This window comes from Eremomyces bilateralis (assembly GCF_010015585.1).
Source record: "Eremomyces bilateralis CBS 781.70 unplaced genomic scaffold P152scaffold_25, whole genome shotgun sequence".
In the NCBI taxonomy this organism is placed as follows: domain Eukaryota; kingdom Fungi; phylum Ascomycota; class Dothideomycetes; order Eremomycetales; family Eremomycetaceae; genus Eremomyces; species Eremomyces bilateralis.
This window is the reverse complement of record NW_022985091.1, coordinates 123329-148057: the sequence shown is the minus strand read 5'-3', so window position 1 is coordinate 148057 and position 24729 is coordinate 123329. Positions and strand designations below refer to the sequence as shown.

The 24729-nt window shown below is 52.2% G+C and overlaps 9 protein-coding genes across 9 annotated transcripts in view; 4 read left to right on the top strand and 5 right to left on the bottom strand.

Moving 5' to 3' along the window:
• P152DRAFT_441932 (HET-domain-containing protein) overlaps positions 1–2583 on the bottom strand; it is a gene marked incomplete at its 3' end in the record, with an annotated part of 4316 nt that extends 1733 nt beyond the window's left edge. The window contains exons 1-2 of the mRNA XM_033677722.1: positions 1484–2583; positions 6–1426 (exon numbers count right to left, since the gene is read on the bottom strand). Of these exons, the coding sequence (XP_033531009.1) occupies positions 6–1426; positions 1484–2231 (2169 nt within the window). The 5' untranslated portion in view covers positions 2232–2583. The remainder of the gene's footprint in view (positions 1–5; positions 1427–1483) is intronic.
• Positions 2584–3729: 1146 nt separating this feature from the next.
• Positions 3730–4730, bottom strand: P152DRAFT_461564 (uncharacterized protein). Its single transcript, XM_033680153.1, has 3 exons — positions 4285–4730; positions 3950–4232; positions 3730–3902 (listed from the first exon to the last, which is right to left on the bottom strand). The coding sequence occupies exons 1-3, from the start codon at positions 4361–4363 to the stop codon at positions 3788–3790; spliced, it is 477 nt and encodes a 158-aa protein (XP_033531008.1). The 5' UTR covers positions 4364–4730; the 3' UTR covers positions 3730–3787.
• Positions 4715–6352, bottom strand: P152DRAFT_484690 (uncharacterized protein; the record flags this gene model as incomplete). The annotated part of the gene is made up of 3 exons (XM_033682021.1): positions 5782–6352; positions 4807–5718; positions 4715–4737 (listed from the first exon to the last, which is right to left on the bottom strand). The coding sequence occupies exons 1-3, from the start codon at positions 5915–5917 to the stop codon at positions 4715–4717; spliced, it is 1071 nt and encodes a 356-aa protein (XP_033531007.1). The 5' UTR covers positions 5918–6352.
• Positions 6353–6575: 223 nt separating this feature from the next.
• Positions 6576–8808, top strand: P152DRAFT_461561 (cytochrome P450). The gene is made up of 2 exons (XM_033680152.1): positions 6576–8056; positions 8116–8808. The coding sequence occupies exons 1-2, from the start codon at positions 6968–6970 to the stop codon at positions 8578–8580; spliced, it is 1554 nt and encodes a 517-aa protein (XP_033531006.1). The 5' UTR covers positions 6576–6967; the 3' UTR covers positions 8581–8808.
• Positions 8809–12295: 3487 nt separating this feature from the next.
• On the top strand, positions 12296–14983 carry P152DRAFT_452054 (uncharacterized protein; the record flags this gene model as incomplete). The annotated part of the gene is made up of 2 exons (XM_033678270.1): positions 12296–12852; positions 12943–14983. The coding sequence occupies 2 exons, from the start codon at positions 12296–12298 to the stop codon at positions 14981–14983; spliced, it is 2598 nt and encodes an 865-aa protein (XP_033531005.1).
• Positions 14984–15506: 523 nt separating this feature from the next.
• On the top strand, positions 15507–18286 carry P152DRAFT_516770 (kinesin-II 95 kDa subunit). The gene is made up of 2 exons (XM_033682969.1): positions 15507–15933; positions 15999–18286. Exons 1-2 carry the CDS (start codon positions 15705–15707, stop codon positions 17984–17986), a joined length of 2217 nt encoding a protein of 738 aa, XP_033531004.1. The 5' UTR covers positions 15507–15704; the 3' UTR covers positions 17987–18286.
• A 392-nt stretch (positions 18287–18678) lies between these two features.
• P152DRAFT_161950 (uncharacterized protein) lies at positions 18679–20621 on the top strand. The gene is made up of 2 exons (XM_033674027.1): positions 18679–18961; positions 19012–20621. Exons 1-2 carry the CDS (start codon positions 18915–18917, stop codon positions 20303–20305), a joined length of 1341 nt encoding a protein of 446 aa, XP_033531003.1. The 5' UTR covers positions 18679–18914; the 3' UTR covers positions 20306–20621.
• Positions 20622–20658: 37 nt separating this feature from the next.
• Positions 20659–22020, bottom strand: P152DRAFT_161929 (ClpP/crotonase). The gene is made up of 2 exons (XM_033674026.1): positions 21536–22020; positions 20659–21477 (listed from the first exon to the last, which is right to left on the bottom strand). Exons 1-2 carry the CDS (start codon positions 21800–21802, stop codon positions 21013–21015), a joined length of 732 nt encoding a protein of 243 aa, XP_033531002.1. The 5' UTR covers positions 21803–22020; the 3' UTR covers positions 20659–21012.
• Positions 22021–22238: 218 nt separating this feature from the next.
• P152DRAFT_403475 (uncharacterized protein) lies at positions 22239–24568 on the bottom strand (the record flags this gene model as incomplete). Its single annotated transcript, XM_033676704.1, has 4 exons — positions 22239–22985; positions 23037–23215; positions 23279–23432; positions 23486–24568. 4 exons carry the CDS (start codon positions 24566–24568, stop codon positions 22239–22241), a joined length of 2163 nt encoding a protein of 720 aa, XP_033531001.1.
• Between the last annotated feature and the right edge of the window lie 161 nt (positions 24569–24729).

Here is a 24729-nt window from a genome sequence, read left to right as displayed (position 1 = left end):
ATCACTTGCACCTCCAACTCTTCCGCGGCATCCCACCGGCCTTGATTCCAAAAAGTCGACGCCAGATTGGCCATGCTGGTCAGCGTGGAAGGATGTTCTGCGCCAAACTCCTTCTCTTCCATCTCGAGGACCTGGGAATAGGCGACCTCTGCCTCACTCCATCGTCCGTCGGCGTCGAGGCACGTTCCATATCTCCATTGGAGATTAATCCTCTTCTTTGAATCCTTCTGAACGAGGTCAGACTGTAGTACAATGCGCACATGCGGCAGGTATGCCCTCCATATGCTCCTGTTGGTGTGGGTATTGTCGGGAAAAACTTCCTCTAGTCGCACAACTGCTTTCTCTGTCCACTGGACCAGTTGATCGTTCTCTTGAAGCCAGTTACGAGTAGATATATGCACTAACCGATGAAGATCGACCGTAAGACCTGCTGGACGTTTACTAATAAATGAATACGCGTGAAGTGTCCCGATAGCGTCTATCTCCTTCTTGCGAGATGGGCCAGGCGGAAAAAGACTCTGCGGGATATCTTTTGGCTCAATACATGCCATTAAAGATAAGTAGTCTGCTGCCAAAGAATCGTGCTGCTGAATTCGCTCGAACGATATCAGCCATGTAGTAGCTACTGGGTTCTTAATGTTGCGGTATCTGCCGTCATCCTCAAAGTCTTCGCTGAGAAGTTCAATCGTAGACTTATCCTGCTCATTAAGTAAGGAAAGATAGTCCGCAATCGAGGTACCGTTCGCATTGATATACGCTGCCGCCTGAACAATGGCGAGCGGAAGGTTAGTCAGCTGTGTGAGTAAGGCTTCAGTATCTGTTTGGCAGGCCGCCACATCGTGTCCGATCAAGCATGTCTGTAATAACTCCGAAGCCACTTCTAAGTTCATTTCCTGCACTTCTACCAAGCTCTGAGACGCCAGCTTAGTAGCAACCTTCCTATCTCGCGTAGTAAAGAGAATGCTTCCTTGCCTGCTCTTTGGGAGATAGTCAAGGAGACGGATAGGTTGTCTCTCAGGTGGTTTTCCTATCCACATATCCATGTCGTCGGCGTTGTCAAACACCACGAGCCACTGGCCCGCGCTTTCGTTACTAAGGTAGTTCTGAACTAGACGTTTCACGTCTGCTCCTTGCTCGTCTCTTCCGGGTATATCCAACTCTTCGGCGACTGCCGAGTACGCCTGAAGAAGGGTTTCGGGATCGGTCGCGGGAATCCAAAATACTGAGCAGTCCCTCTGTTTCTCCATGGTCCGATAGACCGTCTCAATCGCTAATTGTGTCTTCCCGACGCCTCCAAGTCCGGTAATTGCGACCTTCGCGGTTTGGCCATGTCGAGAAAGTAGCTTTTCAATTCTAGATAGTTCGGATTCGCGACCGGTGAAGCGAAGATTGCGCTCGAAGGGCATAGTACGTGCTAGCTTTTCGTCTGAACAATAGAGTACATTAGCAAATAGAGATACAACAAGAATAACAAAGACCTCACATGACCGCAATTTATGCTCAGAGTTCTTAATCTCTCGTCGCAGCCTTCTCATTGCATTCTCTTGCCCTTCGCCATATATAAGTGGCAAGAAAACGTCGAAAATTCCAAGGAGACAGTATGCCATGTCCTCCTCCTCGGTCGTTTGTCGCCTCTTTACCCATCGAAACTTCTCCTCGATGCTGAAACCATGGAGAGGACGGCCCTGGAGTGCCTCTAGAGCGATTCCTGTTTTCTCGCAGATATGCCGTTCGAGTGACTTTCTATCACCCAGTCGGACGTGATCTCGGGAGTAGAATTCAACTATTTTCGGCGCGAGAAGCTCTTGGAGTGTCCATCCTCGTGTGAACCATCGGCTATTGCGCATAGAAGACTCCCACTCGATATGAGTAGCCTGCCCATCCTGCGTGCGTATAGAAACGTCTAAGAGATAGACGTAGCATCGCGCCGCGTTCTGGTACCAGCGAAACATAGAGTTGATTGCCTTCGTAAGTTCGTGGGTATCCGACTTATCGATGCAGCATGTGTCCACCCAGAAATAGGATAGACTGTCGGACTTGGCTTGGTCTCCGCAGAATACCAGCTTCTGGTATCCAGCCTTATTCTTTCCAGTACCGTCCACGACGTCCTTGAATGTGACTTCATCGCTATCGCTTCCCCATGTATGAGAAAGTATGGCATAAGGAGGGGTCGTGGTTCCAAAGGTCTCCAGGATGAACCCGCCGTTGCCGTTGAGCTTTAAGAGGCGCATCGTTGGCCGCAGTAATCGTCACTATTAAGGAATCATGACGGCTGCTCTGGAATATTCGAACGACATATTAGCTGAATCGTAGACGCATTAAAAAGTACTGCGACGGACAATGTGATCAGGCGCAGGGCTGCATAGGAGCTTTCGGATGCGAAAGGCTGAGCTAGAGTACACCAAGACCATATGATGTCGGCAGAGTTGTGATTTGGCGGCTCAGGTAATTTGCGACACCACTCCATTCTCTCGTGCATGTTTAACACCATCGTAGTTGGCATGCAATGTCTACAAGTTGATGATCCACACGGTTGACATCTGTTAAGGACCGTCTCAGATGGAGGTCATCGAAAAACACGGATGTGCGACCTGTCGTTCAAATTCATATGTTAACTAACTAGTTAGTTATCTGGGACTTAACTACCTTCCAGGTTCCTGCTCTAATTTAGTCCCGTTTATGGAGTACTGCAACCCTCGTTCCTTCACACAGGGACACTCCGCATCACCCAAGAGCATCAGTCTACCAAGGCAATGTAGAGGATTAGAGAGTCTGTTTAGTAGCGGTAATTTACGACAAATACCCGCCGAAAGTGGAAATTTGATCAGCCGCAAGTACCGACCTCCATGGTGGAATGTGTTTGAAATTGCTTCCAACACAACGTATACTTTGGACGAAGGCTTTCTAGCATCATGACCCGTGGGATAACTTGGGCTGATTCTTTTTATGACTTTTCTAAAGGAGAAAACGACGATAGTGGCGTTACCATATAGAATAGAAATATTGTCGTGGTACCCAAGATGCACTTCGTTCGCTCTGCGGAAATCAGCTAACTAGTAGCAAAGCTTATGTGATGTTCAAGATAGGCACAGTTCCGTGTATTGGAAAGTAGCTGAAGAGCACAATGTATTCCGTACATAGAATTATAAGAATTACAAGGTATGTACGTAGTGGAGACTCGAAGTTGGTGTGAAGTCAAAGTAATTACCTCGGATTCGTCCTAGTACACAGTACGATAGATGTCCCATCACGCAGGGGGAGGTTACCAGAGATCTTCAACATTCATGATATTGTTTCTAATCGATGAACCGATAGACTTGCACCTCAAGCGCCAACTGTCCACCACGTCAGCTAGTGTTGATTCTAAAGTGCTCTTAAAACTCTCCTTGAGTCGCCGGTGTAAATGAACGTCATTTCGAAGCTCTGGGACCCTGACGGTTGGTTACCTTACAACGATTCATGCTCTTTCATACCAACTGTAATAGTGGTTCGGGCTGCGGTTCGGACCGGCGTCCTGACTCCTATGATAGGTACCCGACAGGATCCATCTTCCACATGTTGATATCGGACGTAAAGGCGAAGCTTTCTAGATGATGCATGCTCATTGCTAACTATGTGTAGAAACGGACTCTAAACACTAGATCTTGCATTACCTACCCGTAACTACAATTGGGTATCATCCATCTTGAACGCCCTCGCAAGAAACAGGAGATGATGAGACGCGCTCTCCTCCGCCATTTGCATTATCCAAGACAAACTTGCTCCTCTGCTACCGATATCAATTCCTTCAAGTGCCAACATTTGGGTGCACTTCCATCCCCGGATCGTGGGTTCCACTATGCGAGTGCCTTGTCCGCATAACATGAAGGGCCGCCATGACTGTACTTGCAACGAACAGAAGCCTAAGGATCGTTAGGAGACCTTTCGCTGGAAATCCTGGATGACTTACCATTCAATTGCCCCAAACACGCTCGCTGCGATGGCCGCACGGCATGGTCCGTAATGCTTACAGCCCCAGTTGTTCACCATCACGGCCAATGCGATGAATCCCGCAAACCAGAAAATCATGGTGATGGCGTCGGCTGCGAGGATGCCGAACTTGTGGGCGAATTTAGGAAACCGGAGTGGTGCGACGACCAGATAGGCGAGCACCAGGAGCGTCCAGACCGAGGCGAAGACGTTGAAGTTCAAGTCAGATGGCGACCATACTCCATCAGCCCAGTCGGATGCAGCTACGATCACATTAGCTTCCCATCACTGGAACGCAAATCGGTCTCTTCATACCGTATGCTGTCAAACCTAGAAGGAGGAGGGCCAAGACACCTTGAGCGGCGCGCAACGGCAAAATAAAATCGACTGCCATATTTGACGACTTGGAATATGATATGCGCTTGCTTGATTAATGATTTACAATCCGAACCTTAAGTCCTTTTATTCAACCTGACGACGAACAAGATAAGGTTCAAGGCGAATACGAAAGAGGGGGAGGCGTCATCAGACATTTCAAGTCCCAGCCCCAAGCCCCAAGATCCTGATGAGCAGACCTTTTCATGCTCCTTGCGTGTGGGGAGGCAGCAAATTACCAGTCGTCGCGGCTTCATTTCCCGCCAACGGCGCATGATGCAATGACGTCAGCCACATCCGTCGTTGCCGAAGTTCTTCCCCATGTACGATGCTGGTGGCTGGGAGGTCCAGGTCAATTTCCCTGCATCAATCAAAAGAAGTCTCGCTTAAATGCTGCTTTGTTGTTAGCCATGCATGGTCTTCAACACCAATTGAAACAATGGGGGACTTCATTTTGCATACCTCCAGGAATGAGCGCAGCAGCATACATGACCGTATTGATCGGGGTGAGTTCATCTTCGGCATTCATCCCGACCGATACTGCGTTATCCGACCGGACCGGAACCAGACCACCGTGCTCCCAGCTATCAGTGATGGATTTGGCTCGGGATCGCCATGCTGTACCAGTGGTTGAGCATTCGATGCCTAAGCATGTCCCGAAATCTCGAAAGGCAAGTCTCCGTTGCTGTGGCCCTTCAAACCCGCCGAGTTTGAACAGCCGCTTTAGGTCTCGGACCGCGCTCTCCAGAATTCCATCCGCCCATTCCTCTCCAGAGAACCAATGCACCGTCCAAAGCGACATTCCTAGATCGAGGGGATCGGTACTCGAATAGCCCTGCCATTTGGTTCGTACAATCTTCTCGTACTCGCCAATCTCATTGGCTAACATTTGACTGTCACCGCCCGTCGACTGGAGCAGACGAAAGACGACGTATCCATCCATGGGGTCCAGATTACCCTCACTTCGCACAAGAGGCTCCGACAGGTCCATAGACATCTTCCAATACATGCGAGGCCTGTTGCTTCCACGATTATAAACGAACCGCGGGTGGATGGCTTTGGCCAAAGCGATCGCTTGGTTATTGTAGGATCGATCGGTCGTGGCGATCGAAAGCCGATTCAACGCAAACATCCAGAGCGTCAGATAATGATGATACTGACCATCCTCATCCGGGCCGCTCTCTTCCTCCTTACCAATGCGCAATCCACCGCCCATCGGATTGTCGGGACTGGCACCGGGTAGGAAGGACTTCCCATCACGCGTTCGACCAAGGGAGTTATGGACAGCATCTACTAGCGATTTGGCGTACTCGAGATATCTGTCTGACTCAGTCTGGCGGTAGAGGGTCAGAAAGTTGACCACACCAAACGCGTCTCCAATTCGTTAGAAAGGAGGTGAACGTATGGAATTGGGGTCCCAGCATCCGACCAACTCACCAGTCCACAGGTATCGGCCACGATGTCCCGCCGAACAAGGAGGAACGGTCCATGGAGACGAAGAATTCAGATCATACTTGTAGATCTGCTTCATGGCTCGGTCAAACTTCGCCGGAGATGCATCTTGTGATGCCATTCTGGCTGTCGGAAACACCTTGGATGAAAGTTGACTTTTTGAACAGACGACAGCGATTGATCCTCAATCGGAACATGGAGAATTGAGAGTTCTTCCATTGTCAGAGAAGGTTCATGTCCTTTCCGGTAAATTTCCTATTGTTTGATTCTATGACAGGTACATGATTTCATCGATCACGGCGTACGACAAGGGCCCATTCGCGAGAGCTCCGTGCCCAGACAGCCACGCTCCACTCGGCTCCAGGAGCCGGCAGCCCTCTGCAGACACCAACTAGGCTTTTCACCAACTGGTGCATTTGACTTTTGAAATAAATATCCCGAGCAGAACGTTGTATACTTGTCGGGTACTGATACGAGGTCTACAGTCAATTCCTTGTAGAATTTTGAAGACAAAAAATCCATCTCCCTTATCATTTGAGTCCTTTTAAGTTTTAACCTACTATCAATAGTTAACTACTATTCCTTATTAAAAATGATTTAAATATAGAACAATATTAGTAGTGCATCCATGTCAGACTCTTCCCCTAGAAACATCATCAAATCGGATCAGGAGTACATGAACCATGAATTCATGATGGGCTGATCCAACTCTCCATGGTCCTCCCCGCAATACCGGTAGTACGCTGTACATACCTCAAACCCCGCAGTCGTGAGTGATTCCGCGGGATACTTCCGGTCTTCTTATGACAATTCATTTTGCGCCCCTTCAAACCCGAAGTTCCTTGCAAAGTTGACCAATAGGACCCATACTATCGCTCAAGCGCGATGCTGAGTCTCGCTTCGGTCAGTCTGTCCGAACTCCGATCAGAGCGGTGGGGGGAATGATGCTCCGTACCCGGGCCATGTCCTGCTTTCAATGTTGAATCAAACCATGTTCATTGGTTGATTCTTACTAAAGGCCATGTGGATATATCTTGCCTAGGCTGCACATGTGAGAGAGAGCTGAGGTACTTCTCTCCGTCCTATCGCTCCTTTCTTGCCTGTACTCCTTTTCTTTCATCGGGCGGTGACATCGTGACAGTTTCCTGTCACATCCGTTGCACATACCAACATGATCGAACAAATTCTCTCCCAGTTGACAGCAGGGAAGGTCCTTATATTGCTTGGGGCCTTCCTGGTGGTGCGCCATGTCACATTAACCGCGTATGCGGATTACAAGATCCGAAAGTTGGGTCATCGAGCGCCAAGCAGATTTACCTTCGTTCCATTCGGACTGAACTTCATCTACAGTGCCATTAAAGCAGCGCGGGAGCACAAGAATCTCGAACTTTGGCGCGATCTCATGCTCAATTATGGGAACAAAAACAACCCATACACGGTCGAATCGAGTGCAGGAGGGCGACGAATTATCCTGACCGCCGATCCGGACAACATCAAGGCGATTCTAGCCACTCAGTTCGGCGACTACGGTAAGGGAGAACCCTTCCATCAGGAATGGAAGGACTTCCTTGGTGACAGCATCTTCGTCACCGACGGTCAATTATGGCACAACTCAAGGCAACTGATCCGCCCTCAATTCATCAAGGATCGACTGAGCGATATTCATACGTTCGAGACCCATGTCCAGAAGTTGATCCCAAAATTCCGGGGGCGTGCGAACGGTGCTTCGGTCAACGTCTCCGATCTCTTTTTCAAATACACGTTGGATGCTGCGACGGATTTTCTCCTTGGAAAAAGCGTGGACAGTTTGGAAATGGAAGAGAACAAATTCGCAAATGATTTTGCCGAAGTCCAACGGATCCAGAGCATCATCACAAGAGCCGGCAGCCTGAATTGGTTGATTCCTCGGAAAAACTTCTATGCTTGCCTGGGAAGGATGGAGGAATTCCTTCAACCCATCATCGAGCGTACCATAGCTCTGTCACCGGAAGAGCTGGAAAGCAAAGGCAAGACAGAGGAGGGCTATACTTTCCTGCATGCACTTGCAAACTATACGAAAGATAAGAAAGTCCTCCGCGACCAGCTTGTAGCGGTCTTGCTGGCTGGGCGAGATACGACAGCCTGTACTCTGATGTGGACCATCCACGAACTCAGCCACGCACCGAATGTTGTGAAGAAGCTGAGAGAAGAGATCTTGGCCGTCGTCGGACCAACTCGTCAACCTTCGTACGAGGATTTGAAAAGCATGCGTTATCTGCAAGTAAGTTGGCCCTTGGATTTCGATGGCTTGGGGTTTGGAGGAGCTAATCCGGATCATAGCATGTCATCAATGAGATCCTCCGTTTGTATCCGGTGGTTCCCTTCAACGTTCGATTGGCGCTGAAGGATACGACTCTTCCTCGAGGCGGTGGACCGGACGGCAATGAGCCGATTGGGATATTGAAAGATACGCCGATCGGCTACTCAACCCTTTTGATGCAGCGACGACCTGACCTCTACCCTTCGGAATCTTCCGGCTTCCCTCCCGTCAATTCGTTCGTCCCCGAGCGATGGGATGGTTGGACGCCCAAGAGTTGGACGTACATCCCCTTCAACGGAGGGCCAAGAATCTGTATCGGCCAGCAGTTCGCCTTGACGGAGATGGGCTATACCCTCACGAGAGTGTTCCAGACGTATACCCGAGTTGAGGACCGTATGGGAGGGGTTATGCCAAGGATGAGAGCGGATATTGTGCTGCAGCCTGCAGAAGATGTTATGGTTGAGTTCTTCCAGGACAAGGAATAGGGAATCTGATGACGCCTCTCCTACGTTAACAAAGTGTTGGTCGTTGAGTCATCTCGCACTCCATTTTGGTATGAATTTATGTAGTCTGATGTGTGGAGGTTTCGCATTCCAGAATCAAGGCTGTTACGAGTATTAGAATGGGGTCATTCTTATCTTGAACCTGAACAGGATGAACAATATCTATTCTTCAATACAACTTCGCAATGGCCCACCGATGTCGTAGCCGATCATCTTCACATGCACGCGCTACTCGCTACTCGCTACTCGTGCATATACTGCAGTCTCGTTGCACATGACTACTGCAGTACTCAATCCATGAGAGGTATCAGCTGGTTATTGTATGCGCCATTCTCCGTGCCATGTCGCAGATTCATTCATGTCGTCCTCTGGTGCAATTTCAGCGCGAATCACCATCCGTCGAGCGCTTGACCCTCGAGAAACCGAGCAGAAACGTTTCACTAACGTGGTACGACTACGCATGCTGCATTGTTTGAAGCCATGTCCTAAACCGGTGCACTGCAATATTGTCCGACCGGTTTCCGCCAGACGAATCTCGAGCTGCCCTGAAGTTTGATATGAGGCTTGCAGCCATTTCCGAGACTCTGCCCTGGTTTCCCGCTTCGAGTACGGGTGGCACTGACTTCTGCGAATGAAGACTACTAAACTAAAGTCCGCTCGGTGCCGTACCGTACCTTATCCGCTCGGGTTAAGTATCATGATATCTTATTTGGCGGTTTGGCTTAAAAACACACCTCGAATCTGAGGAATATCGCTACCGGTATACAATTTAATCCTTGCGATAGCATGGGCGTCCTAGGGACCGCGAACCATACTGGGCGCTCATTCTTCCTACCAAAGCAGTCGGTTACTCCGCACCTGATCTTATATCCACGGTTCGGAATCGGGATCTTATCCATGGAACCCATTTTGCTCTGATGCTGTTCGACCAATGCACGAACTTGGGAGATGTCCTTTTACCGGAACGGTCGAGAGCTCGAGATGGTCAGGAGGCTTGGAAAACCGGATGTCGCCGCATCAGCTTCAACAGCAGATTGATGATTCATGCGATGATTCATGCATGCATTTCCCACCAGTTGTACTCTGTACCTGGTACCTGTTTCGCTCCAGGATTCCAGGGCCCCTTCCACCCTCCGGCCCCAATCCGCATGCTCGTGAGTTGGAGCCAATTAAGCGGTGGCTGGGGGATTGGAGCAACGCGGAGAGATGCGTCAACCTGCAACTAGGGTCCATTGGCATTGGACAAAGATGTGCAGGTTGCAGGATCCTCTGCGGATGCCACTCTAGCGACTGTCAGTCGCTCCCTGTGTGTCGTGCACTTTGTTCGTGAAGGGCGGGGTTGGCCCTTGCAGAGCAGCTGGCCGACTGCAGGCTTGCGGAAACTGTCCTGCCCCTCTTTCTCCGTCTGGCCGGGATGCCGGTCGGCGATTGACGATGATTGACTACCAGGAGCGCATCAATATGCGTGCGACGCTGTGTCGCGATGTGCCCTCACCTTGATTATTGGCTCTGTCCGTAGGCCAACATCGATAGCACCATTTCGAGATGCTTGAGCTGTTTTCGGCATCCAGCGGCTTAGCACGAGACAATGGATGTTCTTTGGCGTGGTGATCATGGCATTCCGGGCTTCTCCAACTCGTCCACGTCCGTACGGTACGGTCCCCAAGGTACTATCTTTGTACCCTAGTATGTACCTGCGTCTTATGCGACGTATGCTGCGCAAATGTTTCATGGAATCATGACGAAAAATCCTCCGATATTAGTTCGACTAGCCACCCGAGAAGATTCATCCTCACTGACCTCAACACCGGCGCCAGACCCAAGGATTTGAATGGTCTCAGAGTCGGACTCTATCCTCTGGAACGGGATTGCTCAAGGTTCCCTTGCATGTCTCCTTCAAGGTCAAACATACGGTACAGAACGGTACCTAGGTATCAATCCTAGGATCGCAATATATTGCATACCGTACCAGACTCTGCTACAGTAGACGAGACGGCTTCCTGTCAGGGAGAAGCAGGGTAGCGGTATGGTTCGCGAAGTTCAAGAACCACTGTACAATAATATCAATGCTGGTATCCGTAGAAAGGTACTTACTTTCTTAGTCCTTGTATTTAAGGTAGTTATCCGTATATTCTGTTATGTGTCTTTTTCCTTGCTTGTTTTCGTCCCTTATTCGTATTGTTCTCTCCTCCACACCCCGCTTCTGTTGCATCGCTCCGTAGCTACAAAAAAGCAACGCCCCAAGTGCTGCCGGTTCGACTCGCCTTGACTCTGGTGGCGGTTAATCCCGATAGGTCTCTAGAGTCAGGACCGTGACTGTCAAAGTTCTGACCTTTCCCTTGACCACTCTATTCATCAAAACCGCGACCTCCGAGTCGTAGTGCGGAACAACCGCCTCACGTATACTATATCCTGGGTATATCACAAATCCTCGATACTACCCAGGGCGGAATTGACGACCCTAACTCCGAACACCCCGCCGGCTCGTGGAGGGGCATGGACTTTAAGTTCAATTTAGGCGCACATCCTCCACATCCTGGGCCGTTCTGACTGCGCTAAACCGCTGCACCCGGGCTGCCCCTCGCATCGTTGCCGCCCCATTCCCTCCTTCGGTCCTACCAGCCCTTCGAAACCAGCCTATGGGAGCACCTCTGGCGCCATTGTGGTGACGCGCAATACGATAGTTGTGCCTTTGGGGGGCTTGGAGGGTCTTTCATCACCGTCATCCCTCCCAGCGTCCCGCTTCACCTGTGCAGTTCTGTCAGTCGCATCGCATCATCCACATCCCAGATCCCTCGACACGGTGCTCCGCGCATCGAAGTGGTTGACCCTACAGCGATATACAGTCTCCCAACCATCCGAATTTGTACCTTCCGAGTCGCCGCGCTAGTAACACAGCGGGAGAAAAGTGAGCGAGATCGAGAGTGGCGGGGGATCGACTCTTATCGCCTGCACCAAGACCCTGTAACTTAGGACTGACTTTGCTTCCAGTCGTGCATCTGTCATCCTCATCGGCTCCAGGTCATCCACACCAACTCTCCAACAAGAAAACGATCTAGAGGCTCAGACTTTCCGTCGGGTTGGCTGAATCGCCTCCTCTTTGGGTCTGTTCATTCCTCATCGCTTCCTTTCAATATTGACATCCGTGCTTGGACCTTCCCTTCACCATCATTCCTACTCGCTCTGCAGAGCCTCATCGACTTGCCGGAAGAGTTTCTCAAAGTCACGACATCACCCCAGTTCTCCTGGACTCACTTCAGAGTTTAGCCCGTCTGATCTGCCCTGGCGCGGACTGTCCCGCATCCGACTTCCCCTCCGCCTTCTCTCCCCTCTTCGACCCTGTTTCACCTCCACGACAGGACCACTTGACCTGCTCTCTGCTCAATATTCGGTCGCATGCCGATAGCTCCACCGATTTGTTTTAGGTTGATCCCATTTTCTCTCTGGTGCGGTGCTCCCAGCCGTCCGCTGTGATCCCGCCTTGCCACCTGCGCAAAGCCGTTCGAATCCCGACTCGGTGGGGCTGAGACAGACCTGCACTAGAAACCACAGCATCACCACCTTGCCACCGGGCGCAAACCTTGCGATCAATACCTCGACCTGCGCAAAAGAACAATAACGATTGGGAAAAGCGACAGGAGTTGGAAAGCCTATTGTCGCGCCTTCGTGGAAGGCACAGCCTTCTCCCGAATTCATCATGTCTTCCTTTCAAGCCGTCAATACCATCCTCACGGTTCCGGATTCGCTGTCTAGGAAGGATGAGAATACTCCCACGACTCCTCGACCGCCGAAATCCTCGTCAGAGGGACCGACCACGGAGACCCGAACTGACGACACCGCGAAAACACCGACCAGAGACACGTTCAACAACAACGCCGCACAACGACCCTTGACCGCCGATGCAGCTCCATACGGCGAAGCACCAGCCTCGAAGTTGAAACGGAACGTATATGATTACGTCGGACCAGAGCCTGCCCTTATTTCACGGGGCAACTCCCTTACTTCTCACCGGTCTCATCATTCCGAAGGGACTTCCGTTACAGCGCGCAGTGGCAGTCAAGATGTCGATATGGAAGGGCAAACCGGGGATGATCCGGACTTGAAAGAACTCTCGGACGACGACGACGACAAAAGCGTCACCAGTGATACGGCCCGACCGAACAAGAAGAAGAAAGGACAGCGTTTTTTCTGCACCGAATACCCTCCGTGTCAACTGAGCTTCACCAGAAGCGAACATCTCGCTAGACATATCCGGTACGTTTCTTGATGTTGATTAAGCACGGCCCAGTCACTTCGTCTTATGTGTTCCGTGGTCCAATTCAAGACGCTGACGATTTTCGACAGAAAGCATACAGGCGAACGACCTTTCCAATGCCACTGCAGTCGCCGATTCTCGCGCCTCGACAATCTACGTCAACATGCACAAACAGTTCATGTAAATGAAGCTATCCCTGATGATTCATTAGCAGCGACCGGTACTCGATTCCAGCGTCAAATCCGCACCGACCGTGTCCGTCCTGGCCCGGCGGGGAGAAGCAGAGCGAGCACGATGGGTTCAGGGACGCATTCACGTGGCCACTCCCGAAACCTGTCGACGTCGAGCATCGCCTCCACTGCGTCGAGCATGAGCATCAACATTAGTGGGAGAGACGACTCAAGATTACGACCGGCCCCTCTTGCGATGGCGAATCATGGAATACGTCGCGCCCGTCTATCACTTGATACCTTTAATCCGCAGAATATGCCACACTATCCGCCAAACGCCAAACCCAACTATGTCCCGGGTTATGGGGGACATAGCCCCAATGATTACAGCACGCCGACGTCTGCTACGTTTTCTACTGGCGCCAACTCGCCCCGTTTCTCTTCCGGCTTACATTCCCCTGGTTCCCAGATTCCGAGATCAGTCGGTGCGTACGGAGCCAGGACACCCGGTCGACGATTGTCCGTGCCTTCTGCCGGGAACCCTTTCCAAGGAAGTTCGACGTATCCTCCCGCATTCATCAGTCCCGTTCCTTCGTCGGGTGCATCGGGACAGGGTTCGATCTTTGCCAGTCCGACCACTTCGGTTTTCTCTAGCCCCGGAAGAAAGGAGTCGGACGTCGAGGCGGATCTCCGAAGACGAACGTGGCATCCCAACTCATACACTGGTCTGGGCCCAAGGCCGGCAACAAGTGGCGTGCAAATGTATCCAGGAGCACCCCATGAGCCGAGGCCCTTATTCGCCACACAGACTATCGCTGCGCAGCAAGCACCTCTCCCCCAACCCCAGCCATTGCAACCGCTTCAACGAGGACCGCCTCCACCTCTTCAGCCTGCCGTGCAGCTTCCGCAAGGAGCTCGGCAAATCACTCGCCTCCCGGGGATTGAAAGCTTCGACAAAGCGCCACCACAACCAAACTTCACCTTTCCTCCACGACGCCAGGCAAGTTCCCCCACGACATCGTCTCAGCAGTTGCCCTATCGACAGCCCAGCCCCATGCAGATCGATAGTCCACCGCCACGACCAATCCGTCAGAATGCGTCCCCGACGCCGCAGGAACGAGCGGAGGAATATAAGAATCATCGAATCAGCTGGGACTTGTCCAACCAGCTACAGAAAGGCATCGGGCGGCTCGACCTCACCAGCGCCACGCCTCCCATGGAGCCCAAACGGTTCTCCTTCACATCGGCGGTGGAACATCATCGAACACGGTCGGAAGGGCAGCCGAGGGTTAGCTTTGCTCCGAACCCACGACCGGCCTATCCGGCACCGGCGCCAGTGACTCCACGTCATGACCAACCCGGGAGCCCCACGACTCCAACCAGTAAACGTAACAAAAGGATGGGGTGGTACCAAGGCCCGGTGGAAATGCATCAGAATCCATCATATCCATCCCCATCCCAAGGACCTGAACAGAGAAATATATCAATCGCACCGGGTCCAACACCATTTCCAGCTGATACTCAACCCCATGGACCAAACCCTTATGGCCGAGAACCACCACCTCCTCCCCCTCCACCACCTCGGCAGCCGCCACATCAGCAGCAGCTGCCACATCAGCCGCCGCCGCAATCGAATCCCCTGCCTGACTCAGGTCAGGCAGCGCCGCTGACACTGCCGCGGAGTCTTCCATTCAGCAACCAGCAGCATTTAACCGCTCAGCAACATTATCGCACGTCTCCCGGAACGGAGTCGTCATCCTCTGACAATGGGTCGATTCCAACCCCGTCTACCGGGATGGGCGATTGGAACCCGGCGCATTCGAACGGCTTGCTTGAAACGGGGCCTCAGGGACTTGGGATTAAACCCGAGATGTCCAGTAGCCCGCCTCGACCGGACCTTCGTGGATTGCAGGCTCTGGTCGCGGTGGCTACCGGAGAAGGGAGTAAGATACGAGGATAGTGGGATTTACGCGTCGGTGAGGGCATTTATGTTGGGTGGAGAGAGGAGAGCTTGCTTTGAATTGTTATGATTATCGCGTTTTGGAGGGAACGAGGCACGCAGTTATACCCCTTTTACTGATTGATGACTGATGACATGATCCCGAACGGGTTCTTTTATTCGAGATGATACCCCCCGAGTTTTTGGTGGAAACGCGACGGATGGAATTTTACAGGGAGGATTGATGAGGAATGCGAGGAGTTGCACTTAGTTTTGGTGATGTCTTCCTTTACGTTCTCTTTTGGACAATACCTCTGCGTTGCCCATTCATGGGGATTTATCATGTTCACTGATGGTTAGCATATGAAATGGGTACTATCTCCGATCAATTCGAACATTTATCAAGCCAGGAGTTAAGGAGTGTGGAGACGAGACGTTGTTGTGCCCGGCGGACTTCAGCGACCAATACGACGTTCGGTTGCTAGGGTGCTGTACAAACGTAAACATCCACTCAATCGTTCACCTCTGCATAGATCAGATCATTCGGATGCGTCTTGCGTGCATCATCTCGACTCGTCTTGCCTCGATTTTCCCTTTTTCTTTTCCGCGGACGGTTCATACGAAAAGCATTGACTTATTATTCCTCAATTGAAAGAATTGATTCCCCTTCCGTTCCGTCCATCCGCCATCTCCTTCGACTCCTCTGAACGACGCGATCAGACATCTCTAGAACTCGGACGACATGAGTGTGCGCGTGGTCGCGAGAATACGGCCACTTTTGAAACATGAAATTAGCTCCGACACGATCGTACATACGGATTCGACCTCAGGCGAATCGTCCGGGAAATCCGTGCCTAGGCCCAATGTTGTGCGGATACCAAATCCGAGGAATGGCGCCGAATCATTTGCCTTTCAATTCAATTCCGTCTATGACCAAAGCTGCACGCAGCAGGATATATTTGACAGCGAAGGTGCGAGTGGACCATCATAATCGGGGAGCCTCCATTGGAAACGAACCACTCACCGCATGCTTTAGTTGCCCCTACGGTGAAACACCTGTTCTCCGGGTACGATGTTACGCTATTTGCATATGGGGTCACTGGAACCGGCAAAACCCACACGATGCGAGGAGGGAAATCGCTCGCGGAACGTGGAGTCATCCCGCGTCTTCTCAGCTCGATATATCGGCGTTGTAGAAAGATCGAAAAGGATAGCGAAGGGGCTACCGAACTCCACGTGGCCATGAGCTACTACGAAATCTACAATGATCGGGTTTACGATTTGTTTCAGTCCCCTGACAAACGGACCGCTGCTGGTTTACCCATCCGTGACAACGGCGGGAAGACGATCGTCTGCGGATTGACCGAGCGGCCCTGCACGACGCTGAAGGAGTTTGAAAAGCTCTACGATGAAGCTAACATCAATCGAAGCACGTCCGCGACGAAATTGAATGCCCACTCGTCCCGATCTCACGCCATTCTTTGCGTGAAGCTGACGCAAACGACGGGGGATCGTACACTGGTCAGCACAGCGTCCGCGATCGATCTTGCCGGGTCGGAAGACAATCGCCGGACCGACAACAACAAGGAGCGCATGGTGGAATCTGGAAGCATCAACAAGTCTCTCTTCGTGCTGGCACAATGTGTGGAAGCCATCAGCAAAAAGCAATCTCGTATCCCCTACCGGGAATCGAAGATGACGAGGATCCTCTCCCTGGGGCAGAACGACGGGCTGACGGTCATGTTCCTGAATCTCGCTCCAGTCCGAAGCTATCATCTTGACACGCTGAGCTCGCTCAACTTTGCAAATCGAACGAAGAAAATCGAGGTGAACGAGATCGAGAACGAACCGATGTTCCGTACCACGAACACAAAAGCCACCCATTCACTGCCTGGGCCCTCGATCAATCGCCAACCATTGCGCCCGCTTGCCGTCACCCGGGATTTCAACGCTCAGATCCCATCTCACCATGCTCAACCGGAGCCCAAACCCGACAAACCCCCTCGAACATTCTCCGTCTACACCGACAAAAATAAGCCGTCGGCCCGGCCCCTTGCAGCATCTTCGCAGCGCAAGAACTCTCCTTACAAGCGCCCTCTCAATGACAGCTCAAGTAACCTATCCACAAGACCGATTAAGTCCATTCGCTCCAACCTCCCGCGATCGTCGAAACCCTCCGAGATGCAGCTCTCCAAAGCTTCCATCGAGCAGATGGTCGGTCGCCTGGTCGAGGAGAAGCTCGCAGAACGAACGCTAGCAGAGAACAACATGACGGCGGCTGCGGTTCCACTCCCGGACGAAATTCAACGTCGACTGGACGTCTTGGAGGCCCGCGTGACGGAGCGTGAAGATTCCGAAGGATTGCAGTACCTCTTGATGGCACGTCAACATGCGGCCCGCGGCGAGGATCCAAGCGCCCTGCGCATGTACCAGTTGGCGTTGCCGTTCTTCCCCGGGAACCACAAACTGCTGCGGAAGATAGAAGGCGTGAAGGGACGGCTGCGGGCAAAAAATGAGGTTGGGAGACTTCCTGGGGCGAGGGTTGTCAGCGCTCCTTCACCATCCAAAGGCTCATACCATATGCCGGGTCAGAACCAGTCCTCCAAGCCGCACGAGGCGTCTCATGATCAAGACGACGATTTCTACCCTGATGCCGAAGGCGGAAATGACGATTCGTACGATCTAGCGGACGAACTACCGTTGAAGAAGCCGCGACGTAAGCCCGTCACGGCAAACACCAAATTAAAACTATCGGTATTCAACGATGCGGACTCGACACAGCCCCCCACGCCTCGAACAGCGCGTTTGCTGGACGTCATCAACTCCCGCGACGTCGGCCAAATCCGAGCGCTGAAAGGAGTGGGCGCGAAGCGGGCCGAATCCATCGTCAATGCGCTCTGTGAGATGGATGACGAAGATCGGCTCGGTTCAATTCATGACCTGGGTGAACTGGGAGCGTTGAAGGGAGTGGGCGGGAAGATGGTCGAGAAAATGAGGGTGGGGATGGAATTGGAAGGTTTCTGAATGCATTTTATGCGGGTGGTGTCCGTTGAGGACTTGGTGCATAGACCTGTCACATGGTGGATGACTTTTGCATAGCAAGGCGTTTTGGATATTGGGTTCGTGGGAGCGTACGTGGGACAATGGGAGAGTGCGTTAGACCATGGGATGGTAGCATTGTGCATCCGAGTCAGAATCGAGTTGTATATTCTTCCAGTCTGTCTGAGTGAATCCTCATTCGGCAACCGCCGCTTCCAGCTCAATCGATGTCGGCCCACGCTTCACCGGACCTGAGCAGAAGAGGTTCCAGACTTCCAGTGGTTGTTTGAACGGGAGATGAGATGGGTCGACTGTTGGTGGTTGGGGTTCGGGCGTGGACGTGGACGTTTCAGCGGAGAACAATGACCGTCCAATCAGAGCCCCGAACATCCTCTCTCCACCACGAATCTGAAGGGCGAGTCGCCAGTAACACATCAACATCCTCCTTTCATTATGACTTTGTTCAGTGCGTTCCAATTCGTAGCCTGTCTCATGGAGTTTCAGTAAGTCTTTCGTCGGATATGAAACATTGTCTCTATGACAAGCAGAGCCGCCTGGTCCAATTCTTTCCCGTTGTACAAGATGGATCCGACGACGCGTCTCGTCGGGCAGTCAACACTACGAATAATGACTCCACGCATATCTCAAAGTGGTGCGATTCCTCGCACTTCTGTCTCTGTTCCTGTTGTTGTGGTGCCTCTTTTCTTTCAAGTCGATCTCTTCCGTCTTCGCAACTTTGTCCCTCTCTTCTATTTCTGTTGCTTCATCGTTTTGCGATACGCGCAAGTCGTGCCTTGCCCGCTTTTCTGCAACCGCTTGTCAAACCGATTGTTATTCGTGTGAGATATCGAAAGCTATTTACGAGAAATGGCTCGAACTTGTATAATACTTCTGCTGGCAGCCTTAATCCATCATGTTTATTCAAGTCCATTGCACGGTCGAGCCGCTGGTCGGTTGTGAGTCCGTCTCCATTCCTGGCATGCAATCCGCGACTGACATTGGATATCCAGACTCCCTAGATCTGCAAACACCACGTCAATTCCCACTTCATCAGTGAACACGACAAAGATGTCGTCCACGACACAGACGAGTGTAGAATTCTCTTCGCCACCCTCGGTCGTTGCTGTCAACGGAGATATGGAGATCGTGCCCTTGCAGCCCGTATCGATCTTCTCCACGGCTCCAGGGTTCACTTTCGTCGATCCGAGCGGGAACCCGAAACTTACGGTGCCTCCGTCCGTAATTTTCGTCACTACACTCGTTGACGATTTGAGAACCACATCGAGCATAATCTCAAGCCAACCGAGCGCATCTACAACCTCTTCCACCGAGCCGGAGTCGCGCACACCGGTGGTGGATAGCAGCCGCTCCTCGTCCTCGTCCTCGTCATTTTCCTCTTCGTTTGCAGCGCGAGAATCGTCCGGTATTTCAACTACGCCGACTCAGCTGCGAACGAGTGTTTCCGCGACTGTTCCTTCGGCGTCATCTCCACCGTCGAGGTCCCAGAGCGCATTTCATCAGCCTCCTGTCAGGGATAGCACTGGTAGCTCAGATAAAAGTGCCGCTTCTTCGCCTTCCGGAAGGTCACCAACTGGAAGTGCCGCGAGTTCAGCTCCTACTTCGCCAATTCCCAAGTCCTCGCCACAAGCTCCACAAATCCTAAGTCCTTCACAAGTCGGACAGCCGTTGCTCTCGTCCAGCGCGAATGCAAGACCAACTCAGTCTCCCTCAAGGTCATCACAACTATCTCTGGCCAAACCAGCTCCTTTCACCTCACTTCCCGGTGTCGAGTATGTGACGACCACCATGTTTACAACGGTTTCGGCCCTGGCGCCTAACTCGACCTCCGAACCATCCGCACCGCTTGCTGTGTCATCCTCCGCTGTTTCATCATTGCCATTATTCTCACTGCCTGATGTTGTCTATGAGACCACCACTTTGTATACAACGGTTTCGGCCTTGGCGCCTAACTCCACATCCGCCCTGACACCGTCCTTTTCATTGCTCGATGTTGTGTATGAAACGACGACGTTATATACAACTATTCGCACGCCCCGTCCCTCACCGTCCCAGCCTAGCTCAAATTCCACGGTTATCCAACCAGACGCTAAGTCAACTCCGCATCAACGCGTCCCACTCGCGTCAACGTCGATTTCCAGCCAACCTCAACTTACGGAAATCCCGACCGGCTTCCGTACCTTCACGCTCCCGCAGCCGACAGTGGATATCGTACCACCAGCGCTCGTCATCAGGCCCATACCTTCCGAGGAGCTTCAGAGACCACCAGTGGCGTCGAGCGTGTGAGGTGTCCCCTAGGAGCCATACTGGAGAAGTTTCGGAGACCAGCGGTCGCGTCATGTCTGTGGACTCACCTCAGAGGTCAGGTGGGAGAATCTCACAGAACTCGCGAAGTTCCCGTCGCAGGCGGTGCACGAAGTCGTGTGCGTGGATGAGGCGCCTTGGGGTCAAGTTTCCACGTGCTCATAGACACTAGGTTGGCCGGGCATCACAATGCCGGACGGACTTGGATACCCTGCATCCCAGGCACAGGAAAGGACGGAATGACAACTTCACACAGTGCCTTAAAGTCGTACACACGGGCGAAATACCCTTTCGTCAACCTCCCCTAAGAAATGGCGAGATTGAAAACAGTCTACCACGATGAAGACAAGGGAGCCGAACCTCCCGAGTCTACTGGGATTTCAGTGCTGGTATGCGATGTCTAGCTACCTAGGACCGGATGACGGTCGCGCGGATGGATCCCAATAAGATCGACACGACTAAGTTACAAAGACCATGGCCGTGCAGACCATTATCAGGACAGAAATGGTAGTGGAAAAGATGGGGATTGTAACAGCGTGGATAGGAATTAGTGAGAAGTCATAAATCGCGTGACTAAGACTTCCAAGTGCGAGAATATTCGACCATACTTTTTTTCACTTATTAATGAAACGAGATAGATCGGTACATATTGCTTCTGCACGCAGTGAACAGACTTCGATTGATAGTAATTAGATCTTCGCTTTGGCCGGAGCTGTCACCCTCTTCCCGTGCACATAGCTAATGGACCGGAGCTTGTCCAGCGCCTCGCCATAGAGCTCGCTTCGCAACACACTATAGACCCCCATCTTCGACTTACTCTGCCATTTCTCCGCAAGCTTCACCGCCGCCTCCAGCATCTCCTCCGGCTCCGCCACCGCGTCGACGATCCCGTCGGCGTATGCCTCCTTTCCGGTCCACTTGTGCGCTTCCAGGAGCATCTGTCGGGCGATCTGCGGTCGCAGCTTCAGGCGGGGAAGCGCCCCGATGCCCGGGAAGTGAAGCCCGAGGTTGACCGGGGGCATCGAGATGAAGCCGCGCTTGGAGTTCATGATGCGGTAGTCGTGGGACAGGGAGAAGGGGACGGCGCCGCCGAACGTGTGGCCGGTGATGAGGGCGATGGTGGGAAATGGAAAGTCGAGGATCGTGGCGAGAAGCTGCGGCGGATTTGGATGAGCCAAAATATCATTCTGTTTCATCTGGGAATATACATACCGGGAAGAACCCATCGCTGTTTGCGAACGGGTTGGTTTCGGCTTCGTCCAAGTCGAGCCCCGTGCACCAGAATTTGGCATCGCTTCCTCGCGTGATCACGGCGCCTTCGCTGTCGGGTCCCAGTTCTTTTTCGATATCACGGAATGCACGAATAATCTCTTGGGCGAATTCCACGTTGATTCGGTTTTCTGGCTTCTTCTGCATGGTGACGATGAAGACCTGCCCGCGTCGCTCCACGCTGAGGTCCTTGTAGGTTCCGAGCGCCATCGTGAAAGGTGTCGATGAACGATTCTCAAATTTCTGGATGATATTGGCCTTCGTGAGTGATAAATCTGCAATGATCAAAATTATCGTGCAGCGGTACACCAACTGTATGTAACCGCGACAATTGACTACCGGTATGACCACAACGGCCGGGGTAGTTGTTGTGGTGAAGCTTTGCCCGAGGCCGAGTTCCCGTGAACCCTGGACCAGCCCCGCGCGTTGTGGATTTCTGGCTCCAGGAAGCTTTTGTTCAAGTGGGTCCGGTTGTTCTCGGGAGATTTCGGTTCCCCGCAAAACTGGAATGGTTCTGTGGGTCTGCAAGTTACGTGAAGGAACGAGCCGGGAATGACAATTGGCATGTGTTCTCTATTGTGATGCAGCCATGCCCTGGGAGCCCATTTGTATTTGAGTCTGACAATAGTGAACCGACCCCCTGATTTCACCACATCGCCGTCGCATCCCAATCATTGAACAACCAGTTGCCAATGCCGTCGTAATCGAATGTCGTAGGAACGGAGTCAAGCAGTGGTTCCTGGTGGTACATGCCAGACGCCCCATTTGCGGCTTCGTCCGGCGCCATGCCGGTTGGGAGTAACCCACGGCCAGCAGAGACATCATCGGCTGGAGCCGCTCCTTGGGCTTGCGTTTGCAGGTCAGACAGGATTCCAGCGGTCATCAGGTCCCGGGTGGCGACTTGTCGATTGCTTTCGTCCGGCATGTTTCCGTTCCCGCATCGGTGCGACTGGCTGCCATAGAGCACATTCCACTCCCTTGCCAGATCCGGCCCAAAGTCTACAAAAAACTGAGCTTGGTCCTCGGTCAGATTGTTGTCGGGGAAATATGTGCTTTTTTGACGCCCGGATATTTTGCTCCGTACATCAGCCAGCGTTTTGAGAGCTCCGATCGCTGACGGCCAGCGTTTGGCAAGCTCGTTCTGACTTCGAAAGATGACTTCCAGATCCTGCTGCGCAAGATGCCATAACCCTGGATAACGGTAACACGAGAGTTGGGCAATGCCCGCTGAGAGGAGATAGAAGGTGAAGATTGGACCCAAGAATCGGACCTCGTCCCGGGCTAGAAAATCTTCGAATATTCCGACGACGAAGGATGAGGCGAGCACGGATGCTGTCGAGGGAGGTCCACTGGTATTTTGGGCCCGGTTCAGAATTGTCAACACGGTAAAATACTGTAACTTAGAGTTAGTTTATAATCCATCAGTGAGTTGTAGAGATCGGACCTGGACATGAAGTTGTCTTGCTTCAAAATGGTATGATCGAAGAGGTCGTGCTGAAGTATGGTGGCACAGTTGCAGATGCTCAGGAAGGGTCTTGAGCCATCGAAATACCGCATTGTCCATGCAAAGTTTCTGTTCGGGTTGGAATTTGGCTCTTGATAAGAAGACCTGGGTTAAGTCCCCTAGAGACATCAATGAATGTCTTTAAATCAAATTTTAGTCGTTTAGACCGGTATCAAACTTACCCAGGACCAAAGAGATACCTATGTAATGCCGGAATAGCTCTGCTGCTCTCTCGTCTCCATCGAAGTCCTTTGCTGTGGGGGGTAGCACATCGGCTAGCTGTAGGTTTATTGCTCTAGGTCTGCCATGGCCTGCATTGATCAGGCAGTCTCGAACCTGAAGCAGACAGTTAGAAATACCCCAGATGATTCCGAACCAGGCTTTCATACAACAAGGGACCAAAATATCCTTCTCCTGATACCAGAGTCTTCCGATGAATCCCCTGGATCTTTGTGGAGGCCAATCTGATACGCCAGTCCAACACTGATTCTCAGCCAAAACCCACTGGTATCGGTCGAGAAATGCTCTGGCCCCTCTGGATTCCACCAGTTGAGCAAACAAGCTGCAACCGTGATGAGAAGAGGGTCTCGTTCGGATCCTGTCCAGAACAACGTTTTGGCTCTCCGGTAGAAGTCTTCGGGGCCGAAACCTGGGGTAATGTCTTTGTTGGCACTAGTCCCCGAAGTTGGGCTTGGAAATATGGCCGTGCTCACTCGTGAGCCGGCCAGTAACATAGCCTGGAGCAACAGAATACTAGGCGTCCCAGATTCGCCTTCGGGGTCGAACATGGTGTTGGTCATGCCGGCGTTCCTACCCTTCAGCCAACTGCGGTCGACAATCGGCGTCCAAGGCCAGCATCGCTCCCAGAAATGGTCGATCAAACTTTCCCTGATCGCGCGAGGCGGGAGCTCGAATACCCTTTGGATCCCCAAAACCTCGACATCTCGATCGTTGAGGGTTTGGAAATTCTGGGGGATCTCCGGCGCTTCCTCATCGTCGAGTGGAACGTCCACCGCAATGTAAGAACTCCGGCCAAGATACGACGTATTTGGTCCACCGTGCGGGTAGTGCGGTTGCCCTGTTACCGCTCCTGGGGGGGTTGAATTGGAGTGGTTTGCAGCTCCTGCCATCGACTTTGGGGAGACCTCGGTGAGGTTCGTTCCATCAACATCGCTGATCGATCTCTGTGGTTGGTATACTGGATCCATCATGGAAGGATTCGAAAGTGAAGCACGAGGATTTGGTGGCTCCCTTTTTAATCGTCCAGCAGGTCTGCCTCCCGAAGGTGAAGGCGACATAGTAAACCGCTTCCGCTTCCGCTCTCGCGGTATGCATTCATATTCGTCGCGTAGGCAATTGGTGCAGCGCGGACCTGCACATGTCTCGAGATCGCACTTGATCTTCCTCTTATGACAGACAATGCAAGCCCTCTGCGCTCGCGTGCGCGGTTGAGCTGATTTTGGGTCTGCCATGATGCCTGGACCTCCTCTTTCCCCGTCACCGTGCGGCGCATGAATGAGGATTCGGGACGAACCTCAGCGCGAATCCACGTGAGAATTTTCAAACACAACACTTGTAGACTTCAGGTCAACCAAAGACGATCCACAGCACGGCTGATATCGGGCGAACAGGA

Bases quoted from the DNA above. Each gene is read 5' to 3' on its own strand.
- P152DRAFT_461564 (XM_033680153.1), bottom strand. From the start codon at position 4,363: ATGGCAGTCGATTTTATTTTGCCGTTGCGCGCCGCTCAAGGTGTCTTG. The intron at 4,233-4,284 runs GTATGAAGAGAC...ATGTGATCGTAG, and splicing joins TCTAGGTTTGACAGCATACG to CTGCATCCGACTGGGCTGAT. The intron at 3,903-3,949 runs GTAAGTCATCCA...AACGATCCTTAG, and splicing joins GTGTTTGGGGCAATTGAATG to GCTTCTGTTCGTTGCAAGTA.
- P152DRAFT_161929 (XM_033674026.1), bottom strand. From the start codon at position 21,802: ATGGCGCTCGGAACCTACAAGGACCTCAGCGTGGAGCGACGCGGGCAG. The intron at 21,478-21,535 runs GTATGTATATTC...AATCCGCCGCAG, and splicing joins ACAGCGATGGGTTCTTCCCG to CTTCTCGCCACGATCCTCGA.
- P152DRAFT_461561 (XM_033680152.1), top strand. From the start codon at position 6,968: ATGATCGAACAAATTCTCTCCCAGTTGACAGCAGGGAAGGTCCTTATA. The intron at 8,057-8,115 runs GTAAGTTGGCCC...TCCGGATCATAG, and splicing joins AAAGCATGCGTTATCTGCAA to CATGTCATCAATGAGATCCT.
- P152DRAFT_161950 (XM_033674027.1), top strand. From the start codon at position 18,915: ATGTTTATTCAAGTCCATTGCACGGTCGAGCCGCTGGTCGGTTGTGA. The intron at 18,962-19,011 runs GTCCGTCTCCAT...TTGGATATCCAG, and splicing joins GAGCCGCTGGTCGGTTGTGA to ACTCCCTAGATCTGCAAACA.
- P152DRAFT_516770 (XM_033682969.1), top strand. From the start codon at position 15,705: ATGAGTGTGCGCGTGGTCGCGAGAATACGGCCACTTTTGAAACATGAA. The intron at 15,934-15,998 runs GTGCGAGTGGAC...CGCATGCTTTAG, and splicing joins GGATATATTTGACAGCGAAG to TTGCCCCTACGGTGAAACAC.